This window comes from Bos javanicus, chromosome 22, assembly GCF_032452875.1.
Source record: "Bos javanicus breed banteng chromosome 22, ARS-OSU_banteng_1.0, whole genome shotgun sequence".
Lineage (NCBI taxonomy): Eukaryota > Metazoa > Chordata > Mammalia > Artiodactyla > Bovidae > Bos > Bos javanicus.
In genome coordinates, this window is record NC_083889.1 from 10,242,706 (window position 1) to 10,270,083 (window position 27,378).

Consider the following 27,378-nt stretch of genomic DNA (forward strand, 5'->3'; position numbering starts at 1 on the left):
TTTAAAACTCCCTAATGGCCTCCCACTTCCCTTGGGTCTAGACCAGAATATTTACAGACACCTGGTGGCTTCTTTCACCCTGGTGACTTCTTTGCTTTTCTGGCACCACTGTTCTCCTTACCTCTCTGCTCCATCATCTGTTCCTCAAAAGGACCATGCTTCCCTTGTGGCTCAGCTGGTAAAGAATCTGCCTGCAATGCGGGAGACCTGGGTTCAATCCCTGGGTTGGGAAGATCCCCTGGAGAATGGAAAGGCTACCCACTCCAGTATTCTGGCCTGGAGAATTCCATGGACTGTATATAGTCCATGGCGTCTCAAAGAGTCGGACACAACTGAGTGACTTTTACTTTCACTTTCAACTCTTGCCAAAGAAATTTTCTTCCTGCCCTCTGTTCCTCCCACCCTTCTACTCACCCACCAGCACAACCGCCACCACCACCATCACACACACACACCCTCTTCCATTGACTGTTATGCACCCACTAGATCTCAGCTCTTCCTTGGTGCAACCTGGGTGAGATCCTCTATGATATACTTTCATGACACCATATTTCTTTTCTTCAAAGCACTTATCTCATTTTGTATTTATATATTTCTGGGATTGTTTGGTTAACTTATCTCTCCCTTGTAAAGCCCATGAGAACAAATCTGTATTTGTTAAATAACCCTGTGTCCCTGGAGTATAGACCAGTTTTTGAGACTTGCTGCTGCTGCTGCTAAGTCACTTCAGTCATGTCCGACTCTGTGCAACCCCATAGACGGCAGCCCACTAGGCTCCTCTGTCCCTGGGATTCTCCAGGCAAGAACACTGGAGTGGGTTGCCATTTCCTTCACCGGTGCATGAAAGTGAAAAGGGAAAGTGAAGTCACTCAGTCATGTCCGACTCTTCATGATCCCATGGACTGCAGCCTACCAGGTTCCTCCATCCATGGGATTTTCCAGTCAAGAGTACTGGAGTGGGGTGCCATTGCCTTCTCCTCTTGAGACTTAGTAGATGCTTAATACATATTTCATGAATGAATGAATGAGTATTGTGGAGATTAAATGAATGAACTAGTGTTGTCTCTGGCATATACAGTTAGTGGGCAAATAGAGTCCATGATAATAGAATGGAAACTATAAAGGAGGAAGTTAACCCAGCTGAGAGTGGTTTACCAGGACCTGTTTCCTGAAGGAGATGAGCCTTGAACTCAGGATGAATATGATTTGTTGAGAAGAAATTGTAGAAAAAGAGACCAACAGTAGCCCATAGTCATATTCACAGACAATGAAGAGCTGAAGACAATGTGGAAGAAGTCCTGCTAAGCCAAACACAGTTTGGGCATGGTAGGGTGAGCCTCAGGGAGAAGGAGTATAGGGCTCTGCCTCCTTATTCCCAGAGCAGTGCCTGCCCTTCTCAGAATTGCTGTGGTCCCAATCATTGGTCTCCACACACTGCCTGAAGGCAGAGGCTTCACACAGTCAGCTTTGCTACACTTTCAGCGCAAACTTCCTTCATAAATTCATCTGCTGTCACCTCCCCAAAACTCTGGCGCTCGTGGAAGCCATGATAATCTTCCCATCATGGGCAAGAGTAGGGGAGAGCAAGGGTCCAGGGCAGAAAGGAGCAGTGTCTGGGGGTCACACAGACCTGGGTCCCCCGTCCAGCTCTGACACATCCTAGCTGCATCAGTTTGAGCAAACTGTTTAACCTTTTGCAGCCTCCATTTTCTCCTTCCTAGGGAGACTGAGCAATGAGATAATGTTAAAAAAAATGAGATGAGATTTCGTGCCCAGTACAAAGTGAGGTGTACAGTATATTTAGATACCATCTCTTCATCATTTATATCATTTCATAATACATTTTATTTTCCTGGTCTTCAATTACTCTAAAGATATATAGTGTGTATATATATATATATATATATATATATATCTTTATAGATATATAGTTCAACACTCTGTCTAATCTTTGAACACATCCAAGGAGACTTTATCTAATTAGTCTGGCTATAAGGAGGCTGTGACACCCTGTCTCTTACCTTCTGAGTAGGTTTTGTGGTTGCTGACATGACATGCTCCATGTATGGAATCTCACCACTGATAACACGAGATGTGATGCCATCATGTGAGGGCTCTCCAAACTGCCTTGCGGATAATTTGAGGTCTGATAACATCAAAGAGCCACCCAGGTTCCTCTGTCTGAGTGTAATGAGCTTGCGTAGTAGATAACCTCTGTCATTAAAGGTCTTAGACAGTCTCCACCAAACACCTTTACTGTCTAGTTTTTTAAAAGTCCTGAAAATTACACTTTATGGAATGCCAGCTTAATTAACGAGCAAAGCTTTTTAAAATGCTACTTGAAATACAAACTGGATAACCCCATTATAATCAGGACTGGCATCATGATCAGAGACTGTCTCATAAATTCACAAAAGCCGTGTGTCTGTCATTCTCCTGGCCATGTACGTGACTGTGTGTGACACACTCACATACGCACATACATCCCTACACACTATAGTCAGATACACACAAACTCACACACAGTCTCACACACACAGACACACACACATTCAGACATGCACACTCAGATACACGTGCATTTATACACACACATATTAGCAAAAGCTTGATAACCCGTGCTTAGCCTTTTGATGAAAGTAGATCCTGCCACCCATATTTACAATGTAACCTGTCTCATTGAAAGTCTGCAAAATATTCTTGGAGATATCACTTATTAATTCACATTGATGCATATTTTTAAAATCTGTAAGAATAACTTCAGTGGCTTGGCCAAGTTGACATATTATTTAAATAGTCGGCATACATAAATAACTCTGAGTAAGCATGAACCCCTAAAACATTGGTAGGGACTCTGAAATAAAAGATCAAGCATAAACAAGAAACTCAAGTGTTCAAATACATATTTAACTGACCATGTACGTCTATTCCCAAGAATCCATTTTGGTTTTCCACATCTAAATCATTTTCATTTTTATTAGTTCTCCCCAAACAGATTTATATGATAATGGCCATGTTTCATAAGGGGTGAAGAGGAGAGGAAAAATTCCTATGAGCCAAAAGAGGGAATGAGGAAACTGCTGTTTGAATATTATTAAATTTTAAGAGAGATGTAAATTAATTGCCACTCAATCTGTTTGTGTCAGAATACCGAAATTTGGAGGCCATAAAAGAAAAACATATCTTCTTTTGTAACTCCAAATTAGATTCCTAATTTAAAGTCTTGAATTGCCAGACTCTTTCTTGGAAGCCATGAGTCCCAGATTTTTCTGTGTGTGAGTCTGAACAAAACCAGACAACCAGTTGTCCCGTTAGCTAATATTCACAAAAACCTCTGGAGATGGGATGGCCTGAGTTCACCTCTTCCTGATTTATTGAAAGCACCACTTGAAATAAGGTCAAAAGGGGACTTAACCCTTGTGCGGCTATCTCCAGGATTTGTTTCATCTACCACCGCTCATCTCGTGGTGAATGAGTATGTGCTGTCTGCAGTGTGCACAGTTCACAGGCCCCGTTATCAAAGAGCTCCCATGGCCATAAGGCTGCAGGCCCTCGACAAGAAAGTCCGTTCAATACGACGTCTTGTGGGCGGGGAGGTAGTTCTGGATGCTGCTGCTGCACCTCAGGGAGATGCTGAAACATCAGCTGGGACGAATCAGGTCTTCCGACCACATCATCCCACTGCAGAATAGAACCGTGATCTAAAACTTAGAAGGAGGAGAGGAAGGAATCTAATGTTTAGGGAGCATATACTGTGTATCAAGGGCTTTTCTGGTGGCTCAGATGGTAAAGAATCCGCCTGCAATGCAGGAGACCTGGGTTCAATCCCTGGGTGGGGAAGATCTCCTGGAGAAGGGAATGGCAACTCACTCCAGTATTCTTGCCTGGAGAATTCCATGGACAGAGGAGCCTGATGGGCTACAGTCCATGGGGTGCAAAGAGTCAGACACAACTGAGCGACTAACCTTGCACTGTGTATCAAGTTATTTACACTACATCATTTCATTTAATCTTTAAAAAAAAAAAAAAGAACCACTGAAGCAGCCTTTGGAAGCCAGGGAAGATTTTGCAAGGAGATGGCATCACAGCCCAGCCAAGACTTCCAGAAAGAGTGGACATGAGTACATGTACAGCTTGAATAGTGAGCAGTCATCCTCTCTTCCACTGAGGAAAGGGTAACAGAAGAATAGTTCAACTATGAGAACAAGCGGTGCCAGATGCAAGCCAATTGCAAATCCCATTACAAAAGAAGTTGTGGAAATTCACTGCAGGAGCATATTTAAATTCTTACATTCATCCCAGTCTTCATTCTGGAAAGACTGTCTTAAAATTCAGTAAAGCTTAGCAAAGGGACACTTGGCTGTTTGGTTCATAGTCCAAAGAGACAATTTATGGTCTTTTACCCTTTTGAGGAGAGGGAGAGAGAAGCAAGTCCAGGAACCCACAGGTAGAAGTGGAGGCTTGGAGCTGTTACCTGGGGAGGCAGACTCTTCATCCACCCATCTTTCTTCTACCCCAGGCTTTCCATCCTACACTGACGTGGTAGGTTTCCTCTCTGATAAGGAAGACAATTTATATTAGCAGATTCAGATAATGCGTTAATTTTGCCCTTTTTGGCCACTCACATTACTCCTTATAAACCTATTTAGATTGTTCAATTGGTTCAAAAGAACAGGAAGTGTGTGATTATAGAGTGACATTCATGAAAAGTCACTCCTGGTCAAGGATAATTTTTTAAAATTAAAATGATTACTGTTACACAAATATAAAATGAGTACATGTCAGAATTTTAATTTGAATCAATAATGAATTAGAGAACCAGTACACTTTCACATCTGACTAAAGGAAAATTCACGCAGCACCCATAGGTAGGCAATTAAGAGCGCTGATGTGAACTTACAAATAGGTGCAAAAGTAGATAATATTCACAGGGTAGTCATTGACTTGGAGAAGGCGATGGCACCCCACTCCAGTACTCTTGCCTGGAAAATCCCATGGACGGAGGAGCCTGGTAGGCTGCAGTCCATGGGGTCGCTAAGAGTCGGACACGACTGAGTGACTTCACTTTCACTTTTCACTTTCACGCATTGGAGAAGGAAATGGCAAACCACTCCAGTGTTCTTGCCTGGAGAATCCCAGGGACGGGGGTGCCTGGTGGGCTGGCGTCTATGGGGTCGCACAGAGTCGGACACGACTGAAGCGACTTAGTAGCAGCAGCAGCAGTAATTGACTACTTTCTGCCAGACACAGTTCACTAAACGTTTCTCGGGATAAGGCTCATTTGCATTATTCCAGAGATGTGCAGTGGCTCAAAGACACTGAAAGGGGGAGGTGACCCAGAAGGGGGCACCAGACAGCACCCAGATCAATCATCAGTTTTGCCCATTTCAAAGTCTTCCAAATTGTCCCTGGTAGCCCCTTGCATTCTTTCAACTGATCTATGAGGTCAGTCAAGCGAGCAGTATTTTGCAAAGGAGAGAACAATGGTTAGGATGGTTAAACCACGTGTTACAATCCGTATAAATCTCCAGGAGAACGTTATTAAAATAGAGACTCCTGGGTTACACCCACACTGGAGACTCAATTCCCACTTGGAAATCTGTATGGTTAAATATTCCTTTAGACTCTGGTAATCTGCCAGGTTTGAGAACAACTGTGACTTAACTGATTTCTCCTGAGATGAACAGTGGGCCAGCGGCCGACCCAAATGGGATGCAGGTTTCTGATCCTTAGCCTGTGCTCAATACACTGGTCAGCACTGGGGCTTTGGCCTGTGGTTTATTTGGTAACGTCCTTCACTCTGTAAGGTTTTATAAATCCTCCATAAATTAAGAAAAGGAGAGCCCTCGAGACAGTGTTAGACAAAATAAGACTTGGTGTCTCGTTTCTATTCTCTTAAGTACATTACTGCTTGGCAAATGCATCAACTTAATTAAAACTAAATGTAATTCTAATGCACCAATTTGATTTAAAAATAATCTTCACAGTCACCAGGACATCCAAATGCAATTAAGGGCTATTTGAGGAAAGTCTCTGATGCATATTATGCTCTGACACTGTGCTATGTCAAGAAACCCAGATCTTCCTGAATATCACTAATGTGTTTAGCAGCCTCTCTCTCACTCAAATGCCTTTTTCAATTAGGTTCTGGAGAGCATGATCTGTGACAGTTCAGGAACATTTACCAAATCTCATCCAAATGGCCCTTTAGCTGAATGTTTTCTCTCTGAGCTGGTCTCTGGACTTGAGAAGGCACAGGCAAGTCTTCTGGACACCAAGCTTAAGACAAAATCACACTGCAGAGTTCAGGAGTTCCTTGTTCCCTAACCATATGCTAAGATTTTAAAGGCTCCGGACCAGGATAATGAAAATCAAGGAAAAGGTCTAAGGGAAAATTCAGCAATAGATCTGAAGCTAATGGAGCAGTTTGGCTGGCTTCCTTTTCTGTTCCCCTTGAGGCTTCTCTGGGGGCTCAGATGGTGGTGAAATCACCTGCAGCGCAGGAGACGTGGGTTCGATCCCTGGTCCACAGGGTCACAAAGAGTCGGACACGACTGAGTGACTTAGCATGCACAAACTTTTTTAAGTATTTGGGAGCCAGACGAGTTCATCTTCCATGGACTGTATAGCCCATGGGGTCACAAAGAGTCCGACACAACTAAGCAACTTTCACTTTCTTACTTTCACTTTCTTTTGAGTTCATCTCCAAGATTTGGAAATATAGAGTTAAATTATAAAATCTATATATAATGGATCAGAATATAAAGTCACCTAAAAGAAAGAAAATAACTGATAGACCACAGCAGGACTTTCTACTAACAGTATGATAACACAAAATAAGAAAGAAATATTTCATAAAAAGGGCTCCAGTCAACACAGAGACATAACACAGCTGGAGGCAGAGAGTCACACCCTGGCAGTGTCCGTCCTAGGAACAACCCAAGGAGGGAGAATTTTAAGCCTTAGGCCTCCATTCTACCAAGACCCATGGCAAGGCTGTGCCTCAGGAGAACAGGTGGGCAGAATGTTGACCTAGCTCTTTGATGGTAGCACCTAGCACTCTGACACCACAGGAAGGGGAAGAGGACTAAGTTGAGAACAGGTTAGAAGAGAACCCACAGTTGAGAGTGAAGTGTTCGACGCGGCCACACAGGACCACACCAGCGACTGGGGAGTCGGGGTAACAGCAGCTGGAGCTGTAGGGGCAGCTTACATGTGGTCAGCAGCTGGGTTAGTGAGGTTTCCCAGGCTCCCCACGGATTAGCTAATTTGAATAATGTCCCAAGCTCCAGTCACAGAGGCTGTCCTGAGCTGTCCAGAACCCACGCCAGGGCAGTTAAGGATGAGGCTGGTACACAGTGCCCCAGAGCATTCAAGCCCCAAAAGGGAGATGGTGTGGGTTGTTAATTTAATCGGTTGTCTAAGAGGAACTGATCAGTCCCTAGACAGAGTTTCAAAGTGGGTCAGGCATTTTTTTAAAAAAATTAAAAATATTACATTACACTGAATGATTTTACCTTACGTGCCTGCTCAGATCAACTTCCCAGAGCCCAGAGTGGGAAAGGATCTAAGCAGGGCTCAGTGGGAAAGAATGCTGAGATTGCTGGGGGGTGCCAGGCAGAGTCAAGAGGGCAGCAGAAGCCCCATAAGCCACACATGTACCGACCCAGATATTAGAGAGTTGTTGTTTTGGGTTCAAGTCCCACCCTAAAGCAAGATCTTTCCCAAAATGAAAAACACATTAGCTGTCTCTGCCTCATGATTAGAGTATTTAAGTCATATCAGTAGGAATCACTCATTCTTTATGCATCCTGTTTATTTCCCTGATAGCCCTGAAGACAATTTGCAATTATATATTTATTAGTTATGCATACACATTCTATATTTATTATTTATGAAATGTTTAATTATGCATTTGCTTATTTATTATCCATCTTTCTCACTAGAATATTAGCTCCCATGAGGCCTTTACTCACCAAAGTATACCCAGTGCCTAGTAAAATCATCCTTTCAGAGTCAGTGGTCTAGAATATTTGTGGAATGAGCAGGTAAACAGAACAGCAAAGGATAAAGGGATGAATGTAGTTCTCCTCACTCACCAAGCAATTTTCAGATGCTGGCAGTGCTTTTTCCTAAGACAGAATCCCCATCACGCTGTTGGGATATCTGATCTTTCTCATAAAATTATAGCTTGTATTCCAGTGAGTGCTTTATTCTAATGTGTGGTTTATTTCACATGGGTCATGGGCTCAGGGACTGTCCACCTCTGGGCATGGTCAAGATTGACCGTCCAGACCATCAAAATAGATGTTGGAGGGACTTCCCTGGTGGTGCAGTGGCTGACTCCACGTTCTGCAATGCAGGAGGACCCAAGTTCAATCCCTGTCAGAGAACTAGACCCCGTGTGCTTCAGCTAAGAGTTTGCATGCTGCAACTAAGACCTGATGCAGTCAAATAAATAAGTACATATTTTTTTAAAAATAGAGGTTGGATTCAGGCAGCACTGTTTTACACCCAGGGAAAGATGCCTCTTCCAATCTTGATTCCCTACTTATAATTTCTGCCAAACCATCAGCAAAGTCACTCTGGTTGATGCTAACACACAGTTTCTTAGGTTACTAGGTTAAATAAAATCTGCTGGAGCTAGAAGGATTTTTCTACATTGACTTTCATCCTTGCTGCTTAATTAAATCCCTCACCTGGGAAAAGAGTGATTTTCATTCTCCTCGCTTTCTGTGGCATCAGCATGAAACTGTGACTGTTGAAATACCAAAATGCCAGTTGTGTTTAATGCTTCAGGTGTAACAAGCCTGTTATATTTGGAATCCCCTACGAAGATAGATATTAACTGAGAATTGAAAATGACAGCAGAGGAGATTGAACCAGAATAGCAAAGGGAGCACACAAGTCTGCTTCCCTTCTTGCACCAATCCCTTAAAGTGCGAGAAATATATTTTTCTAAGATTATCTCCGTAATAGTACTAGAAAATAAGAAAAACACTATCAGAAACCCCCAAATATTGGGAATTTCTTGGGAGACTACAGCAAATAGAGAACAAGGAAGATGACCAGAGTCCAAAGAATGCTCAGAGAGAAACATCTATGTAAGAGCATATTCAAACAGACACTGATCTCACAAAAGAGTATGCGGTGTCCCAGTGGCTGAATTGCATTAATGGCCCCAATTCTTCACTGTCCCTGTATCCATGCTCTTTGCCATGAGACTTTACAGTTCCTTTCACCGGAGTTGCTTTAAGGCAGAATGACAATGTGTCAGTTCTGAGCCTACGCATTAGAAGCCTTATGTGTTTTTCACATCTCCATTTGCTGCCCTGGCAATGCCATGAATGTCCAAACTGGCCTTCTTGGGTATGAGAAACATAGAATAAGGTAAAATCACCCCAGTCATCCCAGCCAGCACCCAAGAATGTCAGTGAACCTTTGAGATTTGGGGATTGTTTGTTACACAGCATTATCACAGCAATATATGACTGATACAGAGTCCCAGCAGTGCTCATTCATAACCCATTATTACTACGTAGAATGAACAATAGGCAGCAGTGGTGTTTGACTCTAGAATTAAACCGTCACCTGTGCTCTAAGAAAGGGAACCCATGCCCAGGCAAGTGTGCCCCTGTGTGGCCCAAAAGACTGAGAAAGAAAAACAACTGGAGGGAGTTCTGGACCTCCAGAGCTTGTAGAGAGTGGTAGGGAAGGAAAAGGCAGCTTTACTTGGAGGGAAATAAATGAACCTTCTCCTTCCCAGGGTTAAGAAAGCCGCCCTTGTTTTTGCCATTGGGGTGGTGGTGGGAGTCCCCAGACTGCTTGTCTGCTATACTCTCAAGCATCCAAAGATGAGATGCATCAGCTGACACACCCTGCCGTCTTAAGCAGAGCTTGAAATTAGTCCTCACCCGTTGCAGACGCAGATGTATTTGATAGTGGAGAATCACCCAGAGATTCATACCCTGTGTTTTCAGTTATGAATATAAAGAAATAAAAACCAGGTGCAAGACAAAATCCCTTGACATGAAGGAAAAGTAAAGTAAGAAGATAAACTGTGCTTCCGTTGCAGGGGTCATGGGTTCAATCCCTGCTCGGGGAACTAAGATCCCAAGTGCTGCTCAGCACAACCAAAAAAAGAAGCAATAAGACAAAGAACAATATAACTAATCCTAATGGAAACAAATTTAATTAAGGGAAGAAATATTGTTTTTAATATCTAATAATATCCTCAGCAACATCCATCATGCTTTTCTGTCCATAAGATAAAGTTGACAAATGTGAAAAGGAGACATTCAGAAAATAATAAAGAACTCTTGGAAATTAAATTTTCCCTAAAACCCTCAAGTACTGTAATAAATATTACAAGAGATAAGCCCGTATACAAACTAAGCAACTAGGAAGATTAAATTGAGAAAAATTTTAGTCTAGATTCCTTGTTAAAGACAGAAAATGTGTAAGAAAGACAAAAGATATAGATGATTGATCTAGAAAGCCCAATACATATTGACTAGAAATTCCAGGAAAAAGGAAGAGAGAAAATGACTGGGAGAAAACAGTGAAAAAATAGTGGACAAGATTTTCCCAAGTTGAAAAATAACATGAGTCTTCAGATAGTAAAAGTGCCATTAGGTGTTGAGTAGAAGGAATAAAAGACACACACACACACACGCAGAGGTTGATGTGAAAATCAAATTAGAGATGGCAAATAATCACCATATCCACAATACCCATAGCAAAAACATCGTATAAGTCTTCAGTTAAACCCAAGTAATTCCTAATGAAGGATATAACATGCACACACACACAAGTCTGAAACAAACTTCCTGATTATACCAACATAAAAAGTGGCAGACAAGGGCAATGGAAATTAAGTAAAAGTGGTTTCAAGAAGGTACTGAGAAGATGCAGCTAATAATAAAGACAATGCCTCATGCCAGATGTCGATAGGAGACAAAAGAAAGAGCAAATACACCTTCACGCCTCTGCATAAATGTCAGTGCGTGGAAAAGAGTCCAGAAGGAGACACAGGGAAGTACTAACAGTGGTCACCTCTGGACAGTGGGAGGAGGATTGCGGGGGCAGAATATGAAAAAACTCCAGTTTTCATATTTTAGACTTCCACATTTTAGAGTTTTTTTTACAATGCAGAGATGATCATCTGTGTATAAAAATAAAGTTAAAGATTTTTTTTTTAATACAGCACAGAAATTGGACTTGCATTCAGCCTCTAACAAAGCTATTTTCATGGGTGGGAAGAGCAGATAAAAATCATTTTTATTATAGTATTATTTGGGTGAGTGAAAAGCTACCACTTCTGACTTTAAAATACCATCTTTTTCTTTTTCACCCCCTCTACCCCCCACCCAACTCATTCATTCTTCATTTTAGGCCAGGAGACATGATTACTCTTCTAGAGGACTCTAATGAAGACTGGTGGAAAGTAAGTATTTCTTTTTCTTTAAGAAAAATCACTTGCTAACTATAATTACCATGAATGCTACAATTATGGCTGCATGCCTCTTTTTTCCTTTCAGGGGAAAATTCAAGACAGAATTGGCTTCTTCCCAGCCAACTTTGTTCAGAGAGTACACCAAAATGAGAAGATTTTTAGATGTGTTAGAACCTTCAGTGGGTGTAAGGAACAGGGGCAGATAACACTGAAAGAGAATCAGGTGAGTAAAGCCCACCAGCGCACACCAAGTGTGACCAAAATAGAGTAATAGTCATTTGACAAATAGCAATAAATCTGAATGAGTAGAGTCACGTGAGTGTATTCACTTTGAGAAAACATATTCTTAGTCCAGTGATATTGTGTGTGTGTGTGTGTGTGTGTGTGTTTTAATCGCTCAATCATGCCTGACTCTTTGCGACCTCATGGACTTCTGCAGGCAAGAATACTGGAGTGGGTTGCCTTTCCCTTCTCCAGGGGATCGTCCCAACCCAGGGATAGAACCCAGGTCTCCCACATTGTAGGCGGATTCTTTACCATCTGAGCCACCAGGGAAGCCTGATATTAGTGTAGCAGGATCTAAACACGCAAAACCAAAATGTTAGGAAGCTCAGTTGCCTTCCCTGGGAACCAAACATATGCTATGCTATGCTAAATCACTTCAGTCGTGTCCGACTCTGTGCAACCCTAGAGACAGCAGCCCACCAGGCTCCCCCGTCCCTGGGATTCTCCAGGCAAGAACACGAGTGGGTTGCCATTTCCTTCTCCAATGCATGAAAGTGAAAAGTGAAAAGTGAAAGTGAAGTCGCTCAGTCGTGTCCGACTCCTAGCGACCCCATGGACTGCAGCCTACCAGGCTCCTCCATCCATGGGATTTTCCAGGCAAGAGTACTGGAGTGGGGTGCCATTGCCTTCTCCGAACCAAACATATAGCTTATATAATACTTACAAAGCTTATATACCTGTTGGGTTGGCTACAGATTTCCTTTGGTTTTTAAGTAAAAATAAAAGACATATTTTTCATTTTCCCCAAAAACTTTATTGAACAATGTATTCACCATTTTGTTCCACTACCTTAACTGTGGAGCATCCTCCAGCATGAAATCTCTCGCATGAAACTTCTCAAATCACTTTTGACACATTTGACCAGTCACAGCACCTTCTCCATACACTGCACAAATCTTTTTTTGCTTCAGTTGCATTTTTACCTTTCTTGAAATAATAAAGCATAATAAAAATGTCGCTTCTTCCTTCTGTCTTCAATATTAAAATAACTACACAAAAACTCACTAATTTTGATAAGTTTTTTTAAATGCATGCTGATATGATAGATGTCACAATACAATCTAAAAAAATTGTTTCAAATGAAGTTAAAGACAACTAAATGCTACTAGAGCCATCATATAGAAAAAAATCCAACAAACCTTTTGGCCAACCCAATATATTTTATTTGTTGAAGTTTTACACATGCCCTATAAATGAGGAAACAATGGCTCATAGAGGTGATGTGCCTTGCTCAGGGGCAAAAACCTGGCATGTGGCCAGGCTGGAACTTAAAGATAGACCTGCAAGCTTCAAGTCAATGCCTTCCACTGAGCCATGTGCCCTGGATGATGAACAAACTCAGAATGCAAAGTGCCTTTTGCATAGTCAATTCCCAGGGAAGACAAGCATCCTAGGACCAGAAGGACCCTTGAGAACAAATTCTTGCTCATACAGAAGCCACAGAAGCCTTAGTGAGTCATTCTTGATTCCAGACAATGGAATCACCCACATCAGACTGAGACCCCATCTCTAACGCCATACACACCCCACAAAGCAAATGGTCACATTTCCTGTCTGGATTCCATGTCAATGTCTCAAACTTCTCCAAGATTACTCAACTGTATCCTTCCTGTTACAAAATCTGGAAAGTCTTCTGAATGAAATACATCCAGGAAGGATGTTCGTCTTTATTGGCAAAGCATTATTATGTAATTTTGCTAGCTTGTTTGATTTTTCTTCTCAGAATAATCTTGTGCTTCCCCATTTGACATTAAACATTATTTTATGTTACTAAAATATAAATAGAGCTTCCCTGGTAGCTCAGAGAGTAAAGAATCTGCCTGAAATGCAGGAGACCCAGGTTGGGAAAATCCCCTGGAGAAGGGAATGGCAAGAAAACAACCAGAAGGCAAGTTACAATGTGCTTAAGTTGATCAATTTCCAGAAGTGGAACAGCTGCTCAGTCAATGACTTCCGCCAATCTCTGGACCATATCCCCCCAACCCCCAATTTTTTTCCGGAGATGAGCTCATATATGTGTCTTCCACTCTCATGGTTGAGCTGACAACCTGCTGGGGCAGGGGAGAGACAAACCACCTAGCATCTTTAATGAGACATCTTCAAGACCCAGCACAGCATTTCAGCTTGAATCTGAAACCACATGGATCTACCCATAATTGTAGGAAAGTTCTATAACCTCTGATAGTTGTCTAGCCTGATATTTCTAAGGGGTGGCCTTTGCACCATCTGAATCAGAATAACCTGGGAGCTTGTTGAAAATGCTGATTTCTGACTCCACCCCAGATCTGCCAAAGCAGAAACCTTTAGGGCAAAGGCAGGGAATTAGTCTTTTTACAGACTTCCTGAGTGTTCTGTCAAAGCTAAAATTCGAGAATGACCTTCATTTCCATTTCTCACTTTAGTGTCCTCTAGTAGTTCTGTGACAACTGAAGGCATTTTTATTTCCAGCATTTTGCATCAGCAAAATGCACTGAGGTCTCTTTGCTTCTACACAGACTCTCTGTTTTCAGTCTCTGTCATCCATGTGGCAAGCAATTTTTGGAAATATCAGCCCCCTGAAAGAAAATTACATTTAAAAAAAATCAATTATTGAGAAAAAATTTAAATTTATCTCCACTTTAGTGTCTTAAACTATTTTAGGTGTAAAAGTTTGAAACTTGCTTATTGATTGAGGGGAGTTCACTGTAGTAGCAAAAGCACAGATTTCAGTGTCACACAGAAATGGTCTATACCCTGCGTGATTTTGGCAAAAATCACCTCTGAATGTCAGTGTTTTCATCTGTAAGATCGGCACAGCAGCGTCTGCCTCTCGGCATGGAGATGAGAGTCACTTCTATCACCTGTGTGAAGTGCCAGCACAGTGCCTGGTCACCACGGTTCAGTGCTGAGCAGAGTCATTACCCTTGCTGCCTAAATGGGACATCCATCTGCAGCGGCCAAGGCCTCCCGAGAAATCACCTAATAAACATCAGAAAGCTTCCCTGGTTGCTCAGGGGTGAAGAACCTGCCTGCAGTGCAAGAGATGCAGGTCCAATCCCTGGAGCAAGAAGATCCCTTGGAAGAGGAAATGGCAACCCACTCCAGTATTCTTCTTGCCTAGGAAACTTCATGGACAGAGGAGTCTGACAGGCTATGGGGTCCCAAAAGAGTCAGATGCAACTTTAGCAACTAAAACAACAGCAGCAAACATCAGAAAATAGCATGCTATTTATAAGTCTAAAAATATAAAGAGACAAATGGTCATTAGCAGGGAAATAGAAGAAATTTGATTCTGAAAACAAATGTAACACATCTCTGTGATTAAATCACATTTCTGCCTCTGGGGTTCATTTGTCTTACAATTATTACATTACTGTTTACACAGAACTTTTGCTACAAATAGAATTAAGTTATCTTTTTGTCGAGAACATATCTAGAGTTTGCACTGACACAAAAGTATGTTTTCCTCATTTTTGAAATTTAAAAACTATCTTTATGAGATCAACTTAAATACCATAAAACTATTTTTTAATTAATCCATGATTCCATCATCCCTGGAGAACTATTTTAATTGATTCTTATGTTCTATGAAATCATTTTAATGGATAAATCATTTTTAGATTATAAAACTGAAATGCATTTATTGTGGAGAAAATTTGGAAAATACCCCCCAAAATTATAAAGAAGAAAACCAAGATCAAGGTAGTTCAACCATCAAGCAATGATCAACATAAATATCTTTGTGTTATTTCCCACCAAACTTTTCTTATTTTGATATCATATTCTATTTAGTTTCCTAACTGTTATTAACTTAGTTATTAAATGTTTATCAAAACACAGGTTTTAGCAATTATATAACATATCATCATATAGATCAAAGGTTGCATCAGACTGGCCCTGTTTTTAAAACAAGTTTATGAGAACATTGCTGCATTCATTCATTACACATTGCTTATGGCTGCTTTCATACTGCAGTGGCTAAGTTGAGTCATTGCAGTGGAGACCACAAGGCCTCCAAATATTTACTATTTAGTCCTTTACAGAAAAAGTTTGCCAGCTGTACAAGATGTACATAAAGTATTTAGTATTCCTCTGTGACTGGATATTCAGAATTTTTAAAAAACTATTATGGATAACTGCAATGAACACCTCTAAGTTTTTTTTTTTCCATAACTCTGACTCCTTCTTTAGAAAATACTTTAGAATTTACAGGAAAACCAGTAAACCATTTTTCCAGTTCTTGATACATACTGCCTCCCAAAAGTTTATGCCAGTTTACACCCACATCAGCTATTTATGAGAACATTCAGGTTACCACATCCTTGCCAGAACTGAGTATTACTGTTTATTACATATTTGTGTAGCATACAAACGATATCTGTCGTTTTTAGAAGTGAGTAATAGTTCATGTTAATCCTTAATTCCTGGATGGTTAGGGAAGTTGAAATTTTATCATGTATGTATTGGGCATTTGTATTTCTTTTTTAAAAAGAATGTATTTATTTTTATTTTTGGCTGTGATGGGTCTTTGTTGCTATGTGGTGGCTGCTCTCTAGTTGCAGGCTTCTAGTTGGGCTTCTCATTGCAGTGGCTTCTCTTGTTGCGGAGCACAGGTTCCGGGGCGCTCAGGCTTCAGTAGCTGTGGCACATGGACTCAGTAGCTGTGGTTTGCAGGCTCTGGAGCATGCGTTCAGTACTTGGGGTACACAGGCTTAGTTGTCCAGCGGCATGTGGAATCATCTCAGACTAGAGATTCAACCAATGTCCCCTGCATTGCAAGGCAGGTTTCTAACCACTGGACCACCAGAGAAGCCCCTGTATTTCTTTATGAATAATCTGTTTATGTACTTTCTTATGCTACTGAAAAAGTTTTCTCCCTTAAAACTATTGACACCTGATCTGCCATACGTGGCCAACATTTCCCTCAGTTTGTCATTTGCCTTTTAATTGTAATGCTTCTTCCTTCAGGAGCTTAATAACTCTTCAGTTGAATCATGTGTTTTACAGTTTTGTCCTTATGGTTTTAATCTCTTTATTGCTTCCCACTTATCACTTCACTTCTTCTTAGGAGAATGTTTCAAGATAGTCCCCCACTTCATTTCAGTTTTCTGAAGTTTTTATTCAGACTTCGATCACTCCTGACATTGATTTTAATTTAGTGTTTTTTCCCCCATACTGTTTTCTCCTCAATCAGCCCTCTTTCCTCTGCAGCAGGTTTTCTTTAAGTTAAGGATCTTGAGATGTAGGTTATCCAGGTAAACCTAATGTAATCACAGGGGGTCTTATAAGAAACAGGAGGGTCAGAGTCAGAGGAGATGACAATGGAAGTAGAGAGAGAGAAAGAAAGAGGAATTTGAAGATGCTGTGCTGCTGGCCTCAAAGATAAAGGAAGGGACCATGAGCCAAGGAATGCAGGTGGTCTCAAGAAGCTGAAGGCAAGGAAATAGATTCTCACTTAGAGCCTCTGGAAAGACCACAGCCCTGCCAGCACCCTGATCTGGGGACTCTGCTCTCCAGAACTGCAAGATAATAAATTTGTGTTGTTTTAGTTTACCAAATTCGTGGCACAGTAAGTCCCCTCCATAGGAACCTTGAAGTTGCAAACTTTCAAAGATGTGAACGTGCGTTCACATGTCCAGTCACATAGTTACTAGTTCACGTGTCTGGTGTGCATCGTCTGTGCGTGCATCCTCGACAAGCGGCTGTGCTTTTGTGTACTCTACGTGCAGGACTGTATAGAGTACAGTAAGACAGTATCTTTATTTCAAACCCAGGATGTCCAGAAACACGTGTAAAAGCAGTGGTGATGTAGCTGACACTGCTGAGGACCTGGAGGAACTCCCGCCACAGGACGTGACAAGGGGGCTTGCTTTATCTGAGGAGGCACTGTTAGCTTTTGACATGCAGGACCCGAACACAGAATGGTCCATGAAGTGAAGCAGCTGTGCAGAGTGCAGTCCAGTGCTACTGTGTCATCTATGATGAGGAAAAAAGAACTACTTCCCAGACACCGCTGGATCATTTTTTTCAAGAGGGTAGATAGAATTGAATCCAGCAAGGAACCAGAACCTTTGCCAGCAAGGTCAGGTGTGAGTGAAATTACAGCTTGCCCTCCATTCTCTATTGCTGAGGATCCTGCAGCTCTACCATCTCCCACCTTCTCTCCCTCCTCTAGTCAATAACTCCTCTTGCCTGTTTACTCAGTGCCAGCTGTTGTACTGTACTGCTGTACTTTTCAAGGTACTGTCCTGTAAAAATGTCCTCTTTATTTTTTGTGTTTCTTTTTTTATGTGTTATTTGCATGGGAAGTATTGGGTTGGCCCAAAAGTTCCTTTTGTTTTTTTCATAAGTTGGCTCTAGTAGTGCTTAGTTGTCTTTAACTTCATTCAAAACAATTTTGTTAGATTGTATAGTGTGACATCTGTCATGTCAGCATGCATTTTAAAAAAAAGTCAAAATTGGTGAATTTTTGTGTAGCATTTTTATATTGAAGATGGAAGTAAAAAGCAACATTATCAGCATATTATGCTTTATTATTTCAAGAAAGATAAAAACACAACTGAAATGCAAAAAAAGATGTGTGCACTGTATGGAGAAGATGCTGTGACTGATCAAAAGCTCCAAAAGTGCTTTGCAAAGTTTTGTCCCAGAGATACCTCGCTAGACGATGGTAGACCAGTTGCAGTTGATAGTGATCAGATGTGGACACTAATTGAGAACAGTCAATGTTACACCACTTGGGAGATAGCCAACCTACACAAAATATCCAAATCGAGCATTGAAAATCATTTGCACCAGCGTGGTGATGTTCTTCACTTTGATATTTGGGTTCCACATGAGTTAAGTGAAAGAAACCTCCTTGACCATATTTCCACATACAATTCTCTTCTTAAACGTAACAAAAACATCCCATTAACAAATTGTGATGGGCAGTGAAGTGGATACTGTGCAATAATGTAGAATGGAAGAGATAGTGAACCACCACCAACCACACCTAAGGCTGCTCTTCATTCAAAGAAGGTGATGGTTTGTATATGGTGGGTTGGAAGAGACTCCTCGGCTATGAGCTCCTCCAAGAAAAAGAAACAATTAAGTCCAAGTACTGCTCCCAGTTAGACTAAATGAAAGCAGCACTCGATGAAAAGCATCTGAAATTAGTCAACAGAAAACTCAGTCTCCCAACAGGATAATGCAAGACTGCATATTTCTTTGATAACCAGGTAAAAACTGTTGCAGCTTGGCTGGAAAGTTATGATTCATCTGCTGTGTTCACAAGACACCGCACCTTCAGATGTCTATTTATTTGAGTCTTTATAAGATTCTCGTAATGGATAAAAAGTTCAGTTCATGGAAAGACTGCAAAAGGCACCTGGAATAGTTCTTTGCTCAAAAAGATAAAAAGTTTTGGAAAGATGGAGGTAGACGGTAGTGGAACAAAATGGTGAATATGTTGTTCAATAAAGTTCTTGGTGAAAATGAAAACTGTCTTTTATTTTTACTTAAAAACTGAAGGTACATTTTATCTAACCCAATATTATAAATCTTTTACAGTATAGTACTATATAACTGACTGTGTTAGTTGGGTAACTTGGCTAACTTTGTTGGACTTATGAACAACTTGGACTTACAGACGTGTTGGAATGGAACTGGTTTGCATTTAGGGGACTTACTGTAATTTGTTACAGCAACCACAGGAAACCAATCCAGATTTGTTTCATGTGCAAAAGCAACTTGGCAGACGTGATTATGTCGCAGGTTATGGACCCTGTGGCAGGGGGTAGCCTGGACTGTCTAAATTGGCCAAATCTAATCACTTGGGCCCTTAAAGGCAGTGAAACGTAGCTTCCGGGAGCCAGAGAGATGCAGCAAAAGAGGGTAGAAGAGAGATGAGGCAGAAGGGTAGGTCACAGAGAGATTAAGTGTGGGAAGGACTCAGCCCGCCCTTGCTGGATGAAGATGTAGGAAGGGGCCTCAAGTCAGGGAGTTCAAGTGGCCTCTAGAAACTGAGAGTGACCCGGGCTGGCAGCCAGCAAGGAAACCGGGACCTCAGGCCCACGACTGCAAGTAACTAAATGCAGCAACAACCTAAATGAGCCTGGGACGGGATTCTCTCGTAGAGAAACGGGAGGGAAGAAGGGGGAATAGGACCTGCTGACTCCTTGACATTGGCCTTGTGAAGCCCAGAGCAGAGAAAATTAGCCAAGCCCACCAGATATAGGACTTAGAAAGCTGTGACACCAGACTGTTGGGGTGTTCTGTTTTGTTTCGGTAGCCCTGATATTTTTTATTTTTTAAATTAATTTTTATTGGAGTATAGTTGCTTTACAATGTTGTCTTAATTTCTACCGTACCACAAAGTGAGTCAGCTATAGGTATACATATTGGATTGTGTTGTTGAAAGCCACTGAGTTCATGGTCATTTGTTAGGACAGCAGTAGTAAACCAATACATATCTCAAGTTGCAAAACTCTGATTGAGGCGACTTCCAAAGGTATGTTTTACTAAGATAATGAGAGATCTGGATACAGGGCAGTTCTTGGATTTGTAATTCAGCAGTTTGATCCCAGAATCAAGGATCTGGATTCCTCCATCCCTCTGTTATGCTAATGTTGAAATGCTAGCCACCTCCCCTAGTGGTCACAGAGGGTTGCAGGCCCTCCAAGAATCCTTGCCCGAAGAAAGAGATTTTTCTTCCCAGTGCATTTCTTACAAGAAAAAAACAAATCTTCCCAGAAGTTTCCAAGCAGATAGTCCTTCCTGTTTCACTGGCTAGAGTGAGTCCCATGGGAACCATGAGGAGAATCGCTGGCACAGAGGACAGAAACACATTTGGACCAATTAGGATTTATCTGAGTCCTGCAGGCTACAGATGAACAGCAGAACAAAAGTCCCCACTCTGCTGCGTGGGAAGAGGGCAGTGATGACTGTTGATGTCAGCCAAGCATGTCTGTGGCATCTTTTAGTCTGGTAGATTTATCCGTAGTCCAGCAGCACAACTTGCTCCTGTCATCAGTTGAGCTCCCCTCCAAAGGTCTTAGAGAAATTTCAGCTTCTGGAATGGTTGTCAGTCTGAGTGTTCAGTATTTCGACACTTCTTCTCCAACTCCAATTCCCTATCTTTTCCCAGGTATTTTGAGAGGAAGACTGAATTCAAGAGTTCTAGGCAAGAAATCTTTTGAGATAAAATGACTGTCCATCTGCTGTAAGAGGCAGCATATTTAAATGTTGATGAGCGTGGAGGCAGGACTGCCCAAGTGGCTCAGAGGTAAAGAATCCACCTGCAGTGCCCAAGACGCGGGAGACATGGGTTCGATCCCCGGGTTGGGAACATCCCCTGGAGGAAGGCAGGGCAACCCACTCCAGTATTCTTGCCAGGAAAATACCATGGATAGAAGAGCCTGGCAGGCTACAGTCCATAGGGCTGCAAAGAGTCTAACACAGGACTGAAGTGACTGAGCATGTACACACACACTAGCTTGAAGGCAATGCAAGAGGAAACCTTATTAGCATATGTGCTCTCAGAAGTGAGTTAGACTGTAGGACTTTAGCCAGATAGGCCCAACATTGGATGGAGCCAAGTGGGGCACTTAACCCACAGGTAGGAGATTTTTGAAACGTGAAGCAGGCACCAGTCCATGGTGTGCCCCCAGCATCAGGAGTCACACATCAAGCTCTCTAAGTATCCTGATATGTAACTATAAATCTCCTTATTCTGTGTCAAAGAAGAGCCCACTCTGTTGGTTTCTGTTGGAGCCCTGTCTGCATCTCCTTCACTAGATGGGGGCACCATCTTCTAGTTGCCGTGTCAATGACTAACAACTCATAGCTGCCCTTTCTCCAGCGAATCCCCCAGAGAGGTTATGCTTCTCACTCGACAGTGATATCTATATCAACATGTGGTCCAAATTGCCAGACCCCTTGCTTCTAAGGGAGTCAATGACACAGTTAAAACTCTGGAGGTTGCTGTAGTGTCAGGCTGAGGTTCACGTCCAGCTGAGCCCATAAGCTTTCCAGCTCCTTCTCCTGCCCTATCCTGTTTCCCTCACTTCCCACCTCCCCAGAGCACTCCCACGGCAGGTCACTTGTGCAAGGATTCTTATCTCAAGCTCTGTTCCTAGGGAATTCAGCCTAAGACACAACCCACCACCCTTGGGAGCAAGTTCAACAGGAGAAACTCACAACACAATAACAGCTCTTTGAAACCACTTCTCACAGCTGGAACATACCCACCCTTCCATTCCATTTGAAAGTCAGTTGTGTCCAACTCTGTGACCCCATGGACTATACAGTCCAGGGAATTCTCCAGGCCAGAATACTAGAGTGGGTAGCTATTCCCTTCTCCAGGGGATCTTCCCAACCCAGGAATTGAACCCAGGTCTCCTGCATTGCAGGCAGACTCTACCAGTTGAGCCACAAGGGAAGCCCTTCCATGCCTTTCAATGTCATGTAAAGGGTGAATGACAAAGTACCCAAGTGGATATTAACCACCTCCTTTTAAAGTCTAGTGTAAGCAATCCTGCTCTGAAATATACAAGAAATGAGTGTGTGTGTGTGCTCAGTCACGTCCAACTCTTTGCAACTCCATGGAGTGTAGCTTGCCAGGCTCCTCTGTCCATGGGATTCTCCAGGCAAGAATACTGGAGTGGGTTGCCATTTCCTTCTCCAGGGGATCTTCCCAACCCAGGGATGAAACCCACGTCTCTTGTGTCTCATGCATTAGCAAGCAGATTCATTGCCACTGTGCCGCCTGGGAAGCCCCAAAGTATGCAAGATATTAGAGTCTGTTTGTTTGGGACAAGGAATGAAATCACTTCCTTTGACTTCCTGATATTTTACGTATAAACTTCCGGGTATATGACAGGAGCCCTCTAAGTGGTGGCTGTTATTTTGGATTGTAAAATAATGCATCAAGACTCAGTGAGTGGCGCATGCTAGGCTCTGTGCTAAACGTTATTCCGTCCTTCTGGGGTCTCTCAACAGGGACACTTGAGAAGGGAACACAGAATCATCACCTCCAGTCCTACTTTACTGATCCTCACTCATAAAGCTGAATCTCAGAAAACATTGCATGCCTGGATCTAGTTCCAAACCCAGGGTGGTACCTAATTTCTTATCAAATATTTTTCTGTCCAAGCCACAATTTCCCTAAACCAGTCCCTCTTTTCCAATTTGGTGTCCGCTGACCTCAGCCAGCAGTGATACAAGCCGCGGGTTCTGGCTTCTTTCCTTTTCACGCGTGTCTTTTTTTCTCCTTCCTTTTATTCAGATCTGTGTGGCTTCTGAAGAAGAACAAGACGGCTTTATCAGAGTGCTCAGTGGAAAGAAGAGAGGCCTGGTCCCCCTCGATGTTCTAGAAAACATCTGATTGCTGGCCCCTCCTTTTGAAGTCGGCAAGCCCTGGGGTGATGCCTCATCTCACACTGTGTTAACCCAGAGGAGCTGCCGTGCTGACCAGCTACCCAGGAAACAGTGAGACGAGACTCAAGGGTCTGAGACTGTGGGGGAACAGCCTCAAGGCAGGGAGCCCATGGCACAGCACGTCCAGGCTGCCCAAGGTGGGGGTGAGGCTGAGAGCTTCGGCTTGTGGAGCCAAGTGCAGTACCCAGCAGGTGGTAACCACTGTTGTCCCCAGAACTCGGCTCCCTCCCCATCCATGTGGTGTAAGTTAACCCTCTGGAGGGTGCTCCAGTCTGTGGGGTGGCCTCAGGGTGAGGCTCGGATCCACATAGCCAAGTGTGATTCTGGTTCCAGACCTTTGTCCCCAGTTCCCACCAGTCAGCATCGTCACATGTGAGAGCCCTGCAGTCTTTCTGCAGAGCAGCAGGAAGCCCTACTCCCTAACCCCTAACATGCCAGTGCTCCCCACAGACCCCCCACTGCCACTTTACAATCCAGCCAAATTTCTGTCCTCAGCGTACATCCTGGTGGTGTGTGTTAAGGTATGCAGGCTAAGCTGATGTGGCAGCAACTTGAAGACCGGATCTGCCCCGGAACTGCCGTCAGGCAGTCGCTCCTGCCACTCATTACCGGATGCAGGCTATGAAGCATGGAGATGCTGGGTCAAGCGGGGGAAGGTAGGGCAGAGAGCTCTTATTTATTGAAGCTATGCAGCCCCTTCCTTTCGATGATGAAATCCTTTCCCCGAGGAGATGGAGCTGGGGACGTGAATGTGCAGAAAGTCTGTGAGAGCTTCATCTTCATTTGACATCTTCTGTATTGGGGGAAGTTCCCCCTCCTGCCATCCCGTAGGACTCCCTTTTGGAGGCTGAGCCCACCTTCCAGGGAACCGGAATCATGGAGAAGAAACAGAAACAGCATCTTAGGAGAAAAGTAGCCAGATTGGAATCCATTCTTCTTTAGGGCAGGATATTTTGCCCCAGCAGATGTAAAATGGAATGTAATCCATAATGCTTCATCCCTCTGCAAGCAGAGGCCCTTGGTCCTATTTAGCATCAACTAGAGGAGTCCCTCTTACTCTGTATGTACTACTGTTTACAAGAACACAATATACTGTGATGCCTTCCTCCTCCAGCCTCCTACTAGCATTCAGACTCGCATCTTATTAATACAGTTAAACTTCGGTTCAGCGACCTTGGAATCAATGTCAGTTTGGTTTATTTTGTTATAGAGCAATAAAGTCATTAGAACAATTGGTTTTTAAAAGACTTAAGTGGATGCATCCTGTGCATGTAAACGTTATTTCCCAAACCAAAGCACTGTCTGTCTCCATTCATTTCTTTTTTCACCGCTCAGTGTGAAGTTAGGAGCTGAGACAGGATGGCTGCTGCTTCCACAGTAGTTTGGATGCCTTACTCTCATTTCAAAGCCAGCATCCAGAGTGTCCTCCGTCTCTGATACAATGTGAAAACTGAGTGTGCAGAGTCAAGACGGATTCTTCAAGAGCCAGGGCGGATAACGTGACTGCCAGTCCATTGAAGGGAATAAATACAAATGCTCTCTGCCTCTTAATCCCATCTAATAAAGACAACACAGTGGCTGGAAGGAGCACAGAAAACATGTGTCCTGATCTCTTCTTTCTAGTGGAACATCCGCTGAAGCTTTGGGGTACAGTTTTGTCACATCCTCAGTTCAGTTCAGTCACTCAGTCGTGTCCGACTCTTTGTGACCCCATGGACTGCAGCACGCCAGGCTTCCCTGTCCATCACCAACTCCCGGAGCTTACTCAAACTCATGTCCATCAAATTGGTGGTACCAGCCAACCATCTCATCCTCTATTGTCCCCTTCTCCTCCCACCTTCAGTCTTTCCCAGCATCAGGGTCTTTTCCAATGAGTGAGTTCTTTGTTATCAGGTGGCCAAAGTATTGGGGTTTTCAGCTTCAGCATCAGTCCTTCCAATGAATATTCAGGACTGATTTCCTTTCGGATGGACTGGTTGGATCTCCTTGCAGTCCAAGGGACTCAGCACTCTCTGTGGTGTTCAGTCTCCAACACCACAGTTCAAAAGCATCAATTCTTTGGTGCTTAGCTTTCTTTATAGTCCAATTCTCACATCCATACATGACTCCTGGAAAAACCATAGCTTTGACTAGATGGACCTTTGTTGGCAAAGTAATGTCTCTGCTTTTTAACATTCTATCTACGTTGGTCATAGCTTTTCTTCCAAGGAGCACCAGGGTCTTTTCTCATGAGTCAGTTCTTCGTATCAGGTGGCCAAAGTATTAGAGCATCAGCCTCAGCATCTATTCTTCCAATAAATATTCATGGTTGATGTCTGCTTCCTGATAGTCTTGCCTTTGTGTAGTTCCCCTCCCACACTGAATCAGGGCTGGTCTTCTGTGACCAACAGAATGCAGCAGAAGTGATCCTGCGTGACAACCATGGCTAGGTCAGAAAAGTCCCTGAAGCTTCTGCCTTGATCTCTTGGATCTCTACCCCTGGGAACCCTGAGCCACTGTGTAAGTTGATCTACTCTGAGGCCATGATCCCGAAGAAACCCAGTGTGAGGCCACGCATTACTGCAGCAGCAAACAACCCAGACATCACAGAGCGGCAGTCATCAGGCTGAGCTCTGCCCAAATGTAAGATTTATGAACAAGATAAAGATGTTTTTAAGTCATTAGATTTGGGAGTGATTTGTTATACACATACAGATAACTGGAATGGGGACTTCGTCCCTGAAGCCAGCGTTAGAAAGGAGGAAAAAACTTTCTGCACAATGTGGCCCATAAGTTTTTGCAAACATCAAGTATTGGCAGTGTCAACTAAAAAAAGATGTACAACTTGAGAGTTGTGAGTTAAGTCTTATTTGGGACAAAATGATGACTGCAGCCTGGGAGGCAGCCTCTCGGATAGCTCTGAGAGACTGCTCCAAAGCGGCAGTGGGGGAGAGTCAATATATAAGGTTTTGGTGAAGGGGGAGTTCAATACCATGAAGCACTCATTTTACAAAAGGTTTTTTGTTAGTGTTGAGGGTCTGATGTCACCATGAAGGGATTTAGTGCTTCTCTAGATGCGAGGAGATGCCAGGATTGAGATCATAAAATCTGTCCCTAAAAACATCCAACTATCTAAAGAGCTGTCCCACCAGACTCCCTGGAGCACAGAGTGCCTCCCTCCACCCTGCACTCCCTCAGGGGTCGCTGAAGGTCGACAGCTATAGCAGCATGGGGCTCAGTCTCCATAGAGGCAGATGGCAAACACCTTTGTTGTCAGTCGTTGGCAGTGCTCTTGGTAAGTGCCAATTTATAGCTGACATGGCCCCCTTGTGGTCATAAATCCGACCATACTTTGGGGGGCGTTTCATGACCATTTTGTCCCGTGTTGCTGGGAAGGCTCATTCCCAGTTCTGAAGAAGGTTTTTGTTGATAGGCCACTCAGTGTGCTGTTACTGGACTAGGTCTTAATAGTCAAAAACCTCTGGACACCTGTCTTCTAGTTATGGTCCAGAAAAGTATTCCCTTTTGTTACATCTTCCCATATCTAGACTTATACTATTACAATCGTTGATCAAATATTGAGCTATACATTTGATCAACTGCTTCAAGTGTAATCATCATTATTTTCGTTGGCGGCTCAGTCATACACTTGGTAATACAAGAAACAATAATCTTGTGAAAGAGGCAAAATAAAAATAATATAGTTAATAACATTAGTGGAATTAAAAGTAAATATTTAAGCCATGAGCCTCCCACACCAAACCAGTTTCCTAAAAGGTTGTCAAGACTAGGGAATGGGTCATTTAAAGCAGAAATCTGATTTTTCGTATGGTTCATCAAATGTGTTACATGAAAAGATTTACCAGGAATGAAAATATAGCATTAACTTTGAATTGTAGCACAGATATCTCCCTGAGATGCTGTAAGGTATCAAGGGCCTTATAGTTGTGTAGCACTGCCTTTCTCATCTTAGAGATCTCAGAATTCAGTAAACTGATAGCCCAGTTACTATCATTTAAACCTTATGAAAGTTGTTAAGGCTTCAATATGGCCGATTACATCCTCTAACCCCATTGAAGGCACACACACACAAAAGCTGCTAAATGGTCATACCAGTAGAATACAGATCCTTGACCCACTGGGATCATACCAGTGGTAGATTGGTTGAGGTTACCTCTAATTTGTTAAAACGTATGACCTTAAATCCATGAGAATCCCAGGCTACACCTTCATATCCATCCATGTAGAGGTGAAGGTCATAA

At 42.8% G+C, this 27,378-nt stretch overlaps 1 protein-coding gene across 7 annotated transcripts in view; it reads left to right on the forward strand.

The window, feature by feature from the left end:
* STAC (SH3 and cysteine rich domain) overlaps nt 1–24,734 on the forward strand; it is a 355,507-nt gene extending 330,773 nt beyond the window's left edge. For 5 of the 7 annotated variants that reach the window (XM_061395838.1, XM_061395839.1, XM_061395840.1 and 2 more), the window contains 3 exons: nt 11,395–11,446; nt 11,541–11,678; nt 22,986–24,734. In XM_061395838.1, the coding sequence (XP_061251822.1) occupies nt 11,395–11,446; nt 11,541–11,678; nt 22,986–23,084 (289 nt within the window). In that variant the 3' untranslated portion in view covers nt 23,085–24,734. The other 2 variants (XM_061395836.1, XM_061395835.1) reach the window with 2 other exon arrangements.
* The last annotated feature ends 2,644 nt before the right edge of the window (nt 24,735–27,378 follow it).